Genomic DNA, 15,674 nt, shown 5'->3' with positions numbered 1-15,674 from the left:
AACGCTACATAAATCCAGCCCCATGTTTCCTGTACTTCCCTGTTGACTTTGAACGAGTGTTTAATTCATTAGCATGGTGGAGCCGTGTTTCAATCTGGTCTGATATTGTAAAATAAGAAAATCACAAAAGCAATTATGTTCTGGGTCATATATCAGCTAAAAATGAAATAAAAATATATAGTTTGCATTAAGAAAATTAAAAGATTTGGGTGGAAAATTTGCTTTAATTTTATACATGTATCATTAAAAATTGAAATATAGAATTTATGATTCTAAATTTATATTTAATGCTATACACACACACACACACACACACATATATTCATACAAATTACATGTATGTAATAAAATCATATATATATATCAATTATATACATTATATATATATATATATGTATGTGTATATATATATATATATATATGGTTTATTTTAAGGTGAAATATGACCCAGGCATTTCTTTGTGAGGTTCATCCAAAAAGAGTGAGGAAATTTGATATCTTCCTTGGGGTATTTTATGTTTAGGTCCATCAGAAGCACGCAGATCGTTAAAATAATAACCATCTGTATAAAGGCATGGAACACTATGCCATGGATTTTAATTTATTAAACAGGGCATTATTGAAATACTGACTGCAATGCACTGAATGCACAAGGAACATCCCATTAGACTACGTACAAACTACACACTACTCACAAATAAAGGAGGATTTTGTTCTTTATCTTTTTTTTAATGTACTAATTTGTGGAGTCCTTGATGAAATCCTCGATGCAGGAGCGATAACAGACCGCATGAGGAAAAGACTACAGCAACCAGTCTTAGCATCAACCAGCTGTGTTCATATGGTCTCCTTTTCTCTGGAAGTATTGAATTTGATTTATTAATCCAGATTTTTATGAACGCTCATAGTAACAATGCTTTGTAAACGGGACTAGTAGTAATTGTTTGAATGAAGTGAAACCAACTTATGTTAATAAACTATTTTTTCGAAACAAAATAACGTTGCACTCTTTCTTCTTTTGTGTGAAATGACAGGCAATGAAAAGTAATCCAGCATACAAATGTTGGATAATTTACTGTTGAAAAAGAATTTGCCAAGTATTTTCTGCCTTTTTTTTTTTTTAAGTACAATCATAAAGACATACAAAACAATACCACAACAAATTAGCAGCAATAAAGTCATGCATTCCAGAACATATTCTTAATGCCATGATATAAAACCTATTTCTTTAAACAAAAATTTTCTTTAAAAATAAAAAAGTTCAAGATATATATTGCCATAATTTGCAATTACATATTGACATAAATTTCAGAACAGGTTTATATTGTTTTTAATAGTCATTTAAAAAATTTACTTGCTGGAAACACTGTTTCAATGAATTTGAAATGAATACATGTGCATTGTTGGTAAAATAAAGCTGTTTGAATGAAAGAAATTAAGTGTTAATAAACTGTTGATTAGTAAAAGTGATATTGCGACTGATCTTTGATCTGCATCAGTTTGCATAATTTCTAGAATCTCCAGTATTAACTCAGTAGTATATAAATTGACTGTTTTGCTGAATAATGAAATGAATCGGTCATTTGCATTGTTTTACTGGCTTCAGTCAACATTAGAGTGAGTTCAAGTGACATATCAATACTCCTTTACTGATAAAAAAGCAATTTCACATTTTCTCGAGGTGTAAACTGATGGTCTCATTTGATTGTAGTGAATCTGGTCCTCATTGTTCAGCTCTCCACTCCAGGTCCACATGCTGCTGTAGTGGGCTCTCGTCCATATCTAGACATGAACACGCGATGAGTCATACGAGCACATAACACACTCACACTTCAGGTCTGGATGTGTTACGTAAGGATGCGTAGTGCGTACCTTCAGAGCTGATTTTTAAAGATGCCAGACGGCTGACCACATCCTCCTCTCCTTCAGCATCTTTGTAGTCAAAGCCAGTGTTGCCCTGCTCAAGCTCACAGTATCGGATAAACCTACACAAATAAATGCACACTAATAAACTACTGCATACACTGTGGAACAGATTATCAGTTAAAGGGATAGTTCACCCCAAAATGAAAAATATGTCAGTAATTACTCACCCTCATGTTGTTCCAAACCCGTAAGACTTACGTTCATCTTCTGAACACAAATGAAGATCTTTCACGATCAAGTCTCTTCAGAAAATTTTGGACTAAACTGCTCAATTCATATGGATTAGTCTCTTTATGAACTTTTTGAAGTGTCAAAGTGGTAGTTGTGTAACTGTCAATGGAGGGACAGAAAGCTCTCAGATTTCATCAAAAAGATCTTCATTTGTGTTCAGAAGATGAACGAAAGTCTTACGGGTTTGGAACGACATGAGGGTGAGTCTTTAATGACATGATGTTTTGCATAAGAAATGCTAATATGGTATGTTATAAACGATGCTGGCAGCCAATCAGATTGAAGCTGGCTGTTTGCTCATTTTGCATTTTGCTCATTTTGAGTGAAACATGCTTCAAAATGGTCTGCAAATTGTCTGCGGGCATGCCAAGACTGGGACTAGTTGCCATCGGTTTACCATAAATTATGTTTAATTGACAAAGTTCGGGAGGAGCACGTTCAGATAATTAACACGAGTGGAGAGCAATCAGCAATCAACGATAAGAGGTGTATATATATATATATATATATATTCAGCAGTCTCACCTCAATTCATTGACAGTTTAGCAGCATCCCCCCACCACCCCTTCTCCACACTTCTAGTTCTAACCATTTACATACGGGGGGAGTACTCTGGGTTCGGGCCGAACTCTGAGCTCGGAGCCCTCCCCCCGGACATCACGCCAAATACGCATTAAACTTTACTCTCTCTAATTGTATGTAAGTGTGAACTCATGAACTAGGGTCATACCTCTGCCAAGTAGGATCCTTGCTTAGGATAACTGGGTTTCCCACCACAATGAGCAGGGCTTTGGCTCTCGTCATGGCCACATTAAACCTCTGTGGGCAACAGAAAGGGTTTACTACAGGATGGCATCATCAAGTCCAAACAGATGGTCAGAAACGTGCATTAGACCTCCTAATTTGTCTATGATTACGAGCCTCTGTGATAAACTTTTACTCTTGCAGCTAAAACAACCTGTATTAGATTCCACAAATGCCAACCAGTAGCTCTTGTTTAGCTCTATATACACACACTACTGTTCAAAAGTTTGGGGTTGGTAAGCTTGTTTTTTTTTTTTTTTAACGAAGTTAATACTTTTATTCAGCAAGGATGCAAGAAATTGATCAAAAGTGACAAGAAAAACCTTTACAATGTTACAAAATTTCTCCAATTCACATAAATGCTGTTCTTTTGAACTTTCTATTAATTTGTTTTCAACATTGATAATAATAATAAATGTTTCTTGAGCAGCTAATCAGCATGTAAGAATGATTTCTGAAGGATCATGTGACACTGAAGACTGGAAAAGTCAGCTTTGGCGTCACAAGAATAAATTACATTTTAAATATATTAAAGGGATACTCCACTTTTTTTGGAAATAGGCTCATTTTACAACTCCCCCAGAGTGAGTTTTACTGTTTTCGACGCCAACAGTTGAGTTTTACCGTTTTCGAATCCATTCAGCCGATCTCCGGGTCTGGGGGTCCCACTTTTAGCATAGCTTAGCATAATGAATTGAACCGGACAAGACCATTAGCATCTCTCTCAAACAAATGAACAAAGAGTTTCGATATATTTCCTATTTAAAACTTGACTCTTCTGTAGTTGCATCGTGTACTAAGACCGATGGAAAATGAAAAGTTGTGATTTTCTAGGCTGATATGGCTAGGAACTATACTCTCATTCCTGCGTAATAATCAAGAAACTTTGCTGCCGTACCATGGGTGAAGCAGGCGTAATGATATGACGCAGTGCATGCCGCCTGATAATAGGCTACTGAGCTGGGGACTATTATCATGTGCTGCGTCATATCATTACGCCTGCTTAGTACACGATGCAACTACAGAAGAATCAAGTTTTAAATAGGAAAAATATCGAAACTCTTTGTTCATTTTTTTGAGAGAGATGCTAATGGTCTTGTCCGGTTCAATTCATTATGCTAAGCTATGCTAAAAGTGGGACCCCCAGACCCGGAGATCGGCTGAATGGATTCGAAAATGGTAAAACTCAACTGTTTAACTCTGGGGGAGTTGTAAAATGAGCCTATTTCCAAAAAAAGTGGAGTATCCCTTTAAGAATAAAAAAAAACTGTCATTTTAAATTGTAATAATATTTCACAATATTAGTCTTTTATTGTATTTTTGATCAAGTAATTGTAGCCCTAGTGAGCGTATAAGAGACTCTTTCAAACCCAAACTTTTGTATGGTTGTGTATATGTATATATAATTGATTTAGTGCAGTAAAAATGGCTACTTATCCAATAGAGATTAAGTATATACACCTTCTCATTTGAGAGGAAGCCAATGTTGAAGTCTTGGTCCATCCTGACATAGTTGACGCTACTACGGACAGTAGAAACTATGACGACTTTTCGCTCTTGACCCTGAAACTCTTCCACTGACCCCACCTGCAAAAGTCAAATAATCAAGCAGCAGAAATCACTTATTCTGAGTTCAGAGAGGCAATTTGAGGGGAAAAGAAAAAAGAAATTCACATGCCAACCTTGATTTCTTTCCACTTGTGTAACTCCGTCACAGTGTTCAGAGCTTTCCGCATTTTTTCCACCTTAAATTAATGAAAAACCTTTTGTTAAAAAAATTTAAAGATGGGTTTGAACCTTTTTTGCTCCAAATTTTGCCATTTTTCATTAGTAATATAATAGTTTCTAAAGATTGTAATTTTTTTTATCCAATAGGATTTAAAATCCTACATTTTATTCTAAGCTGAATTTACAACACAGTACTTTCTCAGTCTTGCCTGTTTCCTGTAAGGAGCGATAATGCCAATGTCATTGGCGCTGAGTTTTGGCAGGCCCTTCTTGCCCTGCGTTTCCATGAGCTTGTTGAGGTAGCTGACGATGACCTCGATCTCTGTCACGTTGAAGAACGAAGGACTGTTGGCCTCTCTTTCATCTTTCCCCATCACTCCATGAAACACAACAGGAAATCCCTGTTCGTCACAGAAACAAGAAAAGTGCTTTATTCATTTATTGAAGCTTTCTATTTTCACCCTTTTTTTTTTAAATCGTATCTGCATCTCCCAAAAGAGTCCGCAAGTTCTGTCGTTACCAACCATAGTTCCAACAAACATATGCAAACAGCATCACAAACTGCTCTTGGGCACAATAAGCAAGCTTTTATCCCATTGAAATATACTTAATCTATACATTTTAGCATGTCAACAATCAGCGCTGTTTTTGAGGAGGGCGCATGTGCATAAATGCATAAGGGAACCTTGAGTATGATGTATGAGGGAACCTGCGATGAATCAAACTTACAACAAAATAACGGGGAAAAATTAGCATGTCAGAAAAATGACATGACGTAGAGATTGAATGTAGCGCACGTACAGGAGTAAAGTGTATGCCAAATACTGCATGTTAATGTGCTAAAAAAAAAAAAACTGGCTTTCTGTTGTGTATGTAAATGAACTATAATAATATTAAATACATTACTTGCGAAGCAAAAACGAAAAAAATAATATAGTTTGAAGAATGGTGGTACTTCCATATTATTATTTTTCCTTACTATAAAAGTCAATGGCTACCGTCAACTCTTTGATTACCAACGTTCTTCACAATATCTTCTTTTGTGTTCAGGTTTAGCACAACATAAGGGTGAGTAATTGATGACAGAATTTTCATTTTGGGGCGAACTATCCCTTTATTGACTGTCCTATATTGTTGAACTAAAGTGGTTCAGACAACAGAGGTGTGACCGGTTTCGGTAAACAGTCGTGACTGGCTAATTAGTTTAATCAACAATGCATCATACTATGGTGGTTAAGCAGTGAGTTACATCATTGTACGGGACACGCACCCCTGAATAGTGACACATACTCTAACACATAGATAACTCGACAACACTCTAAAAAATAAAGGTTGTTTGTTGGCATTTATGGTTCCATGAAGAACCTTTAACATCCATGGAACCTTCCCATTGCACTTAAAGGGATACTCCACTTTTTTTGGAAATAGGCTCATTTTACAACTCCCCCAGAGTTAAACAGTTGAGTTTTACCATTTTCGAATCCATCCAGCCGAACTCCGGGTCTGGTGGTACCACTTTTAGCATAGCTTAGCATAGATCATTAAATCGGACAGGACCATTAGCATCCCTCTCAAAAAAATGACCAAAGAGTTTTGATATTTTTCCTATTTAAAACTTGACTCTTCTGTAGTTACATCGTGTACTAAGACCGACGGAAAATGAAAAGTTGCGATTTTCTAGGCTGATATGGCTAGGAACTATACTCTCATTCCTGCGTAATAATTAAAAAACTTTGCTGCCGTACCATGAGTCCAGCAGGCGTAATGATATGACGCAGCGCCTGAAAATAAGTCTAATAGGTTAGACAAACTTAGTCCCGGTCACGTTGCAAGTTACCGAGCTGGGGACTATTTTCAGGCGCTGCGTCATATCATTACACCTGCTGGACTCATGGTACGGCAGCAAAGTTTCTTGTTTATTACGCAGGAATAAGAGTATAGTTCCTAGCCATATCAGCCTAGAAAATCGCAACTTTTCATTTTCCATCGGTCAAGTTTTAAATAGGAAAAATATCTAAACTCTTTGGTCATTTTTTTGAGAGAGATGCTAATGGTCTTGTCCGATTCAATGATCTATGCTAAGCTATGCTAAAAGTGGTACTGCCAGACCCGGAGTTCGGCTGAATGGATTCGAAAACGGTAAAACTCAACTGTTTAACTCTGGGGGAGTTGTAAAATGAGCCTATTTCCAAAAAAAGTGGAGTATCCCTTTAAGGTTTTTTATAGTGGAAAGGGGTTCTTTAGATCAGTGGTTCTCAACTCCAGTCCTCGGGACCCACTGCTCTGCCCATTTTGTATGTCTCCCTTATTTAACACACCTGAATCAGATCATCAGCTCATTAGGAGAGACTCCATGAACTGAACTGAGTGTGTCAGATAAGAGAGACATACAAAATGTGCAGAGCAGCGGGTCCTGAGGACTGGAGTTGAGAACCACTGCTTTAGATTATTAAAATGTTCTACAGCAGGGGTATTCAATTAAAGTTCCAAGAGGTCCGGTCTCTATATTTCCTTCCCAGCAGAGGTTTAGACAATACTTTTTTGGACCAGTTATATTATTAGTATCTATTTTGCTTCTTCCCGTGTTTCTGCTACTGTCTGCAGCTCTTAATGTGACGCTTGAATGAAGCACTTTGGGCTCTAGATTAAAATATTATAGATATAGCTCCGAAAGATCATTACCATAAACAAGCGCTTGTGGTGTATCCGCTTCGTTGTTTTGACGCGCTGCTCACTTTAATCTGTAGAAACGGTAAAATGGCGCAATTATGTCCCGCGGTCCGCATGGAACCAAGATCACTGTTGAATAAATAACACTGTTCTACACACTAAGAAACTTCTCAGGCATCACTGCAAAATCCCCTTTAGAAACCTTTATTTTTAAGAGTGTAAAAACACCAGATTACACCTGATTTAGCCACTTTACAATGTGTTTAGTATATTTCGGCAAGACTGATACTGTTTATCTATAAAAAAACAGCACATTTATTCGCTTCTTGCATCTTCGACACACAAAAAAACCCAAATGAGCTTTTGTGGAGCGGTCTGGTACCTCTTTAGGGAGATGCTCCCAGCGACAGAAGGCCTCACGCTCCATCTGGTTTGCAAACACCTGCAGCTCATTCTCATAGAAGAGCTCGTTGGGGATCTTGAGGATGGCGGGATGAGACCTGGGATGGGGTGAGAATAACTCAACTATAAGTCATCCGTCAAAAATTGATGGGAGAAAATATACCCCATCGGTACCTGTAGTTGCGGAGAAGTTTGGTGACGAAGCGGGTGTCATATCCAGAATGACCATCCTGGCTCTTCTGATAGAGAGTGTTCTGTTTCATTAGCCTCTCCAGGAGGGACTGACCTGTTTAATATCAAACGATATCTGTTAACTTAGGACTGAAATCTAACTGAGTTAAAGAAGAAACAACCAATGTAAAAATATAAAGGAAATCATGAAAAATATTTTGAGTACTCAGTCCGTGTAGTTGTGCCAGTGGAGATCTCAAAACAGGGCCCAACTGCTGCGGGTCTCCGGCCAAAACCAGCTGGCCCTCCCCAGGGTGGAGCAAACCTTGGGCACAGAGAGCGAGCGCAATGTAGAAATAAACTATCTGTTTTTCTGTTTGTGTTCTAATTCATGTTCTCATTCTCCTCTCCCAACCCTTCCTCCTTTACCCGCAATTCCGATGATACACTCAGGCTCCACGGCTTGTCCAGCCTCGTCTATGAAAATGTGTGTGAAGTGACCTATAGCAAAACCTCCTGACACGAGCCTGAAGAGCACACAAATGAATATTCCTTTTTAGCCATCACAGCAGAACATCCTAGCTAGCACAAGGTAACGTGACAGAGGATATGACTGGACTGTGACAGTACCTTCCAGCGGTGACCAATGTAACCACAATGACAGTGTAGTTCGTCAAAGCCTTTTGAGATGGGAGCAGGAAGCTGTCCTGTTCTTTATTCCAGTTGCTGTGTTTCTGTAGGAATGGATATTTAGGAATACATCTTCTGTTTTATTAATATAGTTAAGTATTATAGGTTAGTATGATAAATATAACATACATTTATTAATATATATTTATTAATATAAATATTTCACACATTTTATTTATATTAAATATTTAAATAATATTTATATATTTATGAAATATAATATAATATAATATATATATATATATATATATTAAAACATATCAATATTATTTAAATAGTATATAGTTAAATAATATATAGTTAAATATTATAGGTTAGAGTATTATAAATATATATTCATTCACACATACATATATACATATATATATACAGTGCAATGCATAAGTGAATACACCCATGCTAAAGTTGACTAAAAAGAGGAAAAAAAAATCATATTTTGGAAATTGAACTTAATGCCTTAATTTAAAAAATTTGGAAAAATCCAACCTTTAAGGACACCAATTTTCTTTGTGAATGAATAATGTATCGTAAATAAATAAATGTTCTTCCTTAAAATACATGGTGCATAAGTGAGTACACCCCTATGTTAAATTCCCATAGAGGCAGGCAGATTTTTATTTTTAAGTATTTTTTTTATTTTTATTTTAGGATACTATGCATCCTGATAAAGTTCCCTTGGCCTTTGGAATTAAAATAGCCCCACATTATCACATAGCCTTCACCATACCTAGAGATTGGCATGGGGTACTTTCCATAAGATCATCTCTCAATGCAAATCAAACTAGCTATTAGGCTAACTGAAATACAACCATGCCAATCTCTAGGTATGGTGAATGCTATGTGATGATGTGGGGCTATTTTAATTCCAAAGGCCAAGGGAACTTTATCAGGATGCATAGTATCCTAAAAAAAAAAAAAAAAAAAAAACTTAAAAATAAAAATCTGCCTGCCTCTATGGGAATTTAACATAGGGGTGTACACACTTATGCACCATGTATTTTAAGGAAGAACATTTATTTATTTACGATACATTATTCATTCACAAAGAAAATTGGTGTCCTTAAAGGTTGGATTTTTCCACATTTTTTAAATTAAGGCATTAAGTTCAATTTCCAAAATATGATTTTTTATTCCTCTTTTTAGTCAACTTTAGCATGGGTGTATTCACTTATGCATTGCACTATATATATATATATATATATATATATATATATATCACATATTTATAAACATTTTATTTATATGAAATATTTAATAATTTTAGTAATTCTACTATATAAATAAAATATTAAAATAAATATTTCCTTAACTATATATAGGAAACTATACATAGTTAAGAATGATAAAAACATATATATAGTATATGTCATTTTTTTTTTATAATAATATTATTAATATTAACATTTGCCAATCCTGAAACAAACTGCATTGCATTGTATTCTGCACAGTGTACTTTAGATGCCATCTGCATATTCCATGTATACAGAACATTTGTGCACATGATACATACATCCTTCAAAAAGTACGAGAAGAATGGTAGTATGCCATTCCGGACATTATCATACCCCATGCATATGTCTTACCAGCAGTTTCTGCGGTACAGTGCGCGAGTCTCTACTGGGGGCATAAAGTCGGTAGAGGCGATGGCCGTCCACATATCCTAATAGCCTCTCACACAGGAGGTCACAGGCACTGTTTGAGGGAGCACAGGCCAGGATATGGGTCGTGGCTTCTGACTTATTCACCTGATGCAACAAACAAACACACATGAGTCATGAGTCACATAGATGTTTAACACTGCAATAAACACATGAAGTACACCTAACGAATGCCTTTACCTGCTTTATGGCTTCCACTACTGTGACAGTTTTGCCTGTACCCGGGGGTCCAAAGATCAAGTAAGGTGCTGGTTTGGATGAGCCTGACAGGATGTGTTGCACTGCCGCCTTCTGCTCAGGGTTGTTCTCTAAATCTTTGTTGAACATCCTGGAGGATGAACACAATTAGATTTTATGAAAAAAACACACAAAAAACACACACACACACACATACACATACAGTGGGGGGCAAAAGTCTGAGACCACTATTTTTTATATTTTACATAGATGTATATATATAGCTCAGTTACATTTTGTTTGTGTTTCTATCTTATTGACATCATCAAGGAGAAAATTCCTAACACATGTGTGGATGTACCGTATAGCTGTCTATAAACAGACGTGTGTGAGTGTGCGCATACATGTGCAGACCTGAGGTTTGGTAGTGCAGTGTGTCCAATGCCCTTATCAGAGGGGAACAACACATCGTCCAGTTTGTGCTTGGCAGCGAGCTCCACCGCCCTGTGCTGAAGATTCAAGGGGAAGCGATTGATGTTGAACTCCACATCAAACTTCATGTTGTTGACAAACTTCTGGAGAAGCCTACAAACACAAAACCAAAAAGGAATCACTTTTTACAGCTCGGATAAGATGCGTCCAAAACCAGGGTTTTATCTATTAAAAAATGTGTAACATTCTGGCTAAGGATTTGTTAACTATTTTTGTAATTTAGAAATGTAAGTTCATGGTTTAAATGAAGGCTATTATTATGTAAGACTTAATGAAGGCTATTAGTGTCTGTCAAGTTTGAAAAACTGTTGAAAGAAATATTATATTTAATAATATAATATTATTATATTTCCTTTTTTTATGCAATGTATTCCTGTGATGACAAAGCTGAATTTTCAGCATCATTACTCCAGTCTTCAGTGTCACATGATCCTTCAGAAATCATTCTAATATGATGTTTTGCTGCTCAAGAAACATTTCTCATTAATATCAATATTGAAAACTGTTTTTTACACTTTATTTCAGGATTCTTTGATGAACAGAAAGTTCAAAAGAACAGCATTGAAATTGGTTTTTGTATTATAGCAATGTAAAAGTCTTTACTGTGACCTCATAAATTTAATGCATTCTTGTTAAAAAGTACTAATTTCTTTAAAAAAAAATCTCAATGACCCCAAACTTATTGATCTGAGATTTATTTAGTAATTTAGTCAAACTATTTAATATTTTATATAATTAAATAAAATATTCATAATACCAGTGCATTAAAAAATATTTCACAATGTAATTACTATCAGTGGAAGCTATGTATGTTAACAGTGTTTTTAATAGTACATATTTCTTACTTTTTTGAGAAGCCGAGTTTAACTCTCTCAAGTTCTACACGATGGACATAGCCTTCATAGACTGTGATGGGCTGGTTCTTGTCCTTTGACACACACACGTTCAGTTTATCTCCTCGCAGTACGGACGGTCTGTTCTCTGCCACCCCTGGTACCTGAGTTAAAGAGATAAAGTAATCATAAAAAAGATTGTGATTGACATCATGATATCTGTAGTAACATCTGTGATTATTTTGCTTCTCACTCACTTTGAGAATGAGCAACCTTTTGTTTTCTTTGTCGAGGGTCATGGTCTTGCCAGAGAGATCATACTTCCTGATGTCCACCTCCATCTGAATCTCTTCCAGGTACAGAAGGAGGTGAAAGCGCTCAGTGTAGTTCTTCATGCAAAGCGCAGTGTCCAGCACTCGCCTGAGAACATACAGATAAGACCAATGCACACTCAGAAAGAGAGAGAGCTGTGTTTTCAACACAATTTCTTTGTTCTAAAAGAGTCCATGCTTGCCTCACTCTGGGAAGTTGCTGTCTTACTGAGGGTGATAGGCGCTCGGAGTCCTCCAGCTTGTGTTTGGCCAACTCCTTCAAGTAGGCTGGGTACTTATATGTTTTCAACTTCACCATAATCTCCAGATTATGTTTGATGCACCTATAAAAATAGAATGGGAAGAAGAGTGATTCAGCAACACAGAATCTGCTTACCATTCTAGGAAATGAGCTGCTAGTATGCTAAAAGGTAGACAGAAAAGATAAACGACAGACAGACATATGGATACATAGAACACAGACATACTACAAACAGACAGACAGACAGATGTTGGATGGATGGATGGACAGACACATATATAGACGGATAGATAGACAGATAGATAGATAAGACAGATAAATAGATGATGGATGGACATACACATATATAAACGGAAAGACAGACAGACAGACAGACAGACAGATAGATAGATAGATAGATAGATAGATAGATAGATAGATAGATAGATAGATAGATAGATAGATAGATAGATAGATGATGGATGGATGGACAGACAGACAGACATATATAGACAGATACATAGAAAACAGATGGATGGATGGATAATGGATGGACAGACACATATAAAGACGGATACATAGAAGACGGACGGACAGACAGACAGCGACAGACAGACAGACAGACAGACAGACAGATAGATAGATAGATAGATAGATAGATAGATAGATAGATAGATAGATAGATAGATAGATAGATAGATAGATAGATAGATAGATAGATAGATAGATCTAACCTCTCAGGTGGGACCCCTTCTTCCACAATCCTGTTCTCTGAGCGGAGTCGTCTGTTCTGTTTAGGGTTATATGGGCTCTCTGGGCCCAATGTTTCAGCTAGTCCAGTCTGAACCACTGCCTCCAGTTCCCGGACTATGCAGAAGGGCTTAGCAGGACCTGGAGGATCCGCCTCTGGGCAGAACTCAAAGTACATGGTGGCTGGAAAGTGTCCGTGATGGTGGACTTTGTAATGCACTTCAACAACATAACTCTCACCTAGCAGGAAGACATTAATGTGACATTCTTGTGAGCATCTGACAACCTATATACATTTTCATTTGTTTATCTATCTATCTATTAGATTATGGTCTCAAAGTTTTTCTCACCTGGACAGAGGAGAAGAGGAGAAACCCGGTTCACTCTCCTCTTATCCACGAGAGTAAAGCAGCGCATCTTGTGCAAGGCTGTGTAGTACGTGAAGTAGACGCAGCTCTCGCCCCGGTTTACGATGTGAAACTTCACCACGGACAGCTTCCCTAGCTCCTTGGTGATGAACATAACCTTCCCTTTGGTGGCTTGGGGGTCAGAGGTTATTTCAACACCTCCTTTGTCTTTGGTGAGCTCAGCTCTAAAACAAAGACAGACACATCTAACAATGAGTTTCAAAAGGAAAATGTGCCATTGAGAAGGGAAGCCTGTGATTACCTTCACACTATTAATTATATATTTAAAGTTGATTTTATTTTTCCTAGACAGCCAGAATTATATCTCTGATGATCACCGTTTCACTCTGAGTTTGTTGAGGATTTCTGAAGCGAGCTTCTTCTTAGGGGTCAGGACAGGCATAGTGGTCGGAGGAGATGAGGAAGAGGATGCTGGGACAGAATCTGTGGCTGACATGTTGGTGTTCTGCTGTGTGAAGGACTTCCACTGATCGCAGTAGTACACGCGCACCTGTCAGGAGGAGAAGAGAGATGAAAACGCAATGATTTATCTTCTTTGCTTTAAAATCTAATTGAAATGGCTTGATGCTGAAGTTAAGTGGTTTGTCACATTTATGAGTACACTAGAAGATCTCAAAGCTTACAGAAATGGACCCAAAGACACAAAACATGATCATTTAAGTTCTCACCTTTGGTTTTCCGTGAAATATAACCTTCCCACGTCCTGTAGTAGCTTTGTTGAAAACTCTTAATGCATTGATCACATTGGAAAATGAGGGTTCTTTTCTTCCATCCCTGAAAAACAAACAATCACATGCAACTGAGTTCAGCCTGGAAAAACAAGGCTATTGCTTTAATGTAAAAAAAGGACAGTGATATCATACACAAACGAAACGATTATATACAAAACACACTTATTACAAAGACAAAATAAAGCAAAACTTGACATGAATTAATAGCATGAAATAGATTAGTCATACATTGAACTGTTGACTCTGAGTCACTGTTGCAAACCTTTTAAACTCAAAGTTGTAAATATCCCGAAGTTCGTTTATGTCTGTTTTCGAGATCCTCTGCCCCAGAAACTCGAGAAAATCAAGCCCTACTTCGTATGTTGTTCTGAGCCAAGGCATTGTGCTGTTGTTTATATGTCAGTAGTGTATGTTTAGGATGTTGTCTGGTCTAGAGCTAGGCGATTCCGGAATCGAAACTGACTGAATGCAGTCTAACAGTGACCAAGCAAGGGTATATCAACAAATTACCGCACTAAGGAGGATTGACATTTTCTAATTAGCAGCTAGCCAGCTACTATTTAAACAATGCACTTAACTGCTCAAAAAAAGAAACCACTCCATAAACATCATTTTTCTAGCTTATATTTCGCATTTAATGGTCAATATAACGTTAGGTGTAAATAAAATTCCATAATGAGAAACACTCTTTTGCGACACTCCCTAAAACAGTGGCGTTACATAACATCCATAATGGAGCGACCCTTTTCATGGATAGTTAATCACCTGGATGGGGCTATTTAATTCAAAACTCAATCAAAATTGGTAGATCTTGATTTTAGAAACTAGGCGTCTTCATTTCCGTCAAATCAGGGAAACTTATATATTCCAGTATTAGTGTATGCATAACCAAATATGGCTTGATACAATTTGTATTGAGCAGAGCAATATAATGGAAATTTAGACATTATTATATTAATACCATTAATACCATTATATTAATGCCAGCATCTCAGTACAAATTAAATTCATTCATTCATTCATTCATTAAACAGTTGGTATATCATAATTAAAGAAACAAGACGTGTTTGTTTATTTTTAAATATAATAAATATACTTAAATACTTTTTTTCTGAGAACAACAAACATACTTAAAGGAAATTTAAGAGCACAAACAGTAAAACAGGCTACAAAAAAATGAAACAAAAGTATATGCTTGGATAATACTGTAAATAGCTATTTCGCTTAAAACATGAATGACAACTTTTTTTAGTCTTTACTGAATCAAAACATTATAAAAAAAATCAAATACAATAAGAAATTTCTGCTAAAACGTTTATGCTAATATATTTTTCATTAAAACTTACGTGACAGACGTCGCAGAGTGCAACAAACAAACTTTACGTTGAGTAAGTTAGGTAAATATGCATTTTTTTAAAACTATTTTGTCAT

The 15,674-nt window shown here is 36.5% G+C and overlaps 1 protein-coding gene across 4 annotated transcripts; it reads right to left on the bottom strand.

The window, feature by feature from the left end:
* Nucleotides 1-1,040: 1,040 nt before the first annotated feature.
* On the bottom strand, nucleotides 1,041-15,673 carry mov10a (Mov10 RNA helicase a). 4 transcript variants are annotated; one of them, XM_084426399.1, is made up of 22 exons: nucleotides 15,590-15,673; nucleotides 14,181-14,286; nucleotides 13,830-14,002; nucleotides 13,435-13,676; nucleotides 13,069-13,324; nucleotides 12,297-12,437; nucleotides 12,040-12,202; nucleotides 11,795-11,946; nucleotides 10,872-11,042; nucleotides 10,461-10,608; nucleotides 10,206-10,367; nucleotides 8,563-8,666; nucleotides 8,362-8,459; nucleotides 8,159-8,257; nucleotides 7,936-8,047; nucleotides 7,742-7,859; nucleotides 4,899-5,090; nucleotides 4,644-4,706; nucleotides 4,423-4,548; nucleotides 2,888-2,976; nucleotides 1,873-1,985; nucleotides 1,041-1,782 (listed from the first exon to the last, which is right to left on the bottom strand). In XM_084426399.1, exons 3-22 carry the CDS (start codon nucleotides 13,946-13,948, stop codon nucleotides 1,724-1,726), a joined length of 2,727 nt encoding a protein of 908 aa, XP_084282525.1. In that variant the 5' UTR covers nucleotides 13,949-14,002; nucleotides 14,181-14,286; nucleotides 15,590-15,673; the 3' UTR covers nucleotides 1,041-1,723. The 4 variants fall into 4 exon arrangements, with proteins under 4 accessions (XP_084282525.1, XP_084282523.1, XP_084282524.1 ...); XM_084426397.1 differs by lacking the exon at nucleotides 15,590-15,673 and adding an exon at nucleotides 14,506-14,724; XM_084426398.1 differs by lacking the exon at nucleotides 15,590-15,673 and adding an exon at nucleotides 14,472-14,609.
* Between the last annotated feature and the right edge of the window lies 1 nt (nucleotide 15,674).

Source organism: Rutilus rutilus, assembly GCF_951802725.1.
Source record: "Rutilus rutilus genome assembly, chromosome: 12".
Taxonomy (NCBI): domain Eukaryota; kingdom Metazoa; phylum Chordata; class Actinopteri; order Cypriniformes; family Leuciscidae; genus Rutilus; species Rutilus rutilus.
The sequence above is the reverse complement of the archived record's forward strand: the minus strand, read 5'-3'. Positions and strand labels throughout refer to the sequence as shown.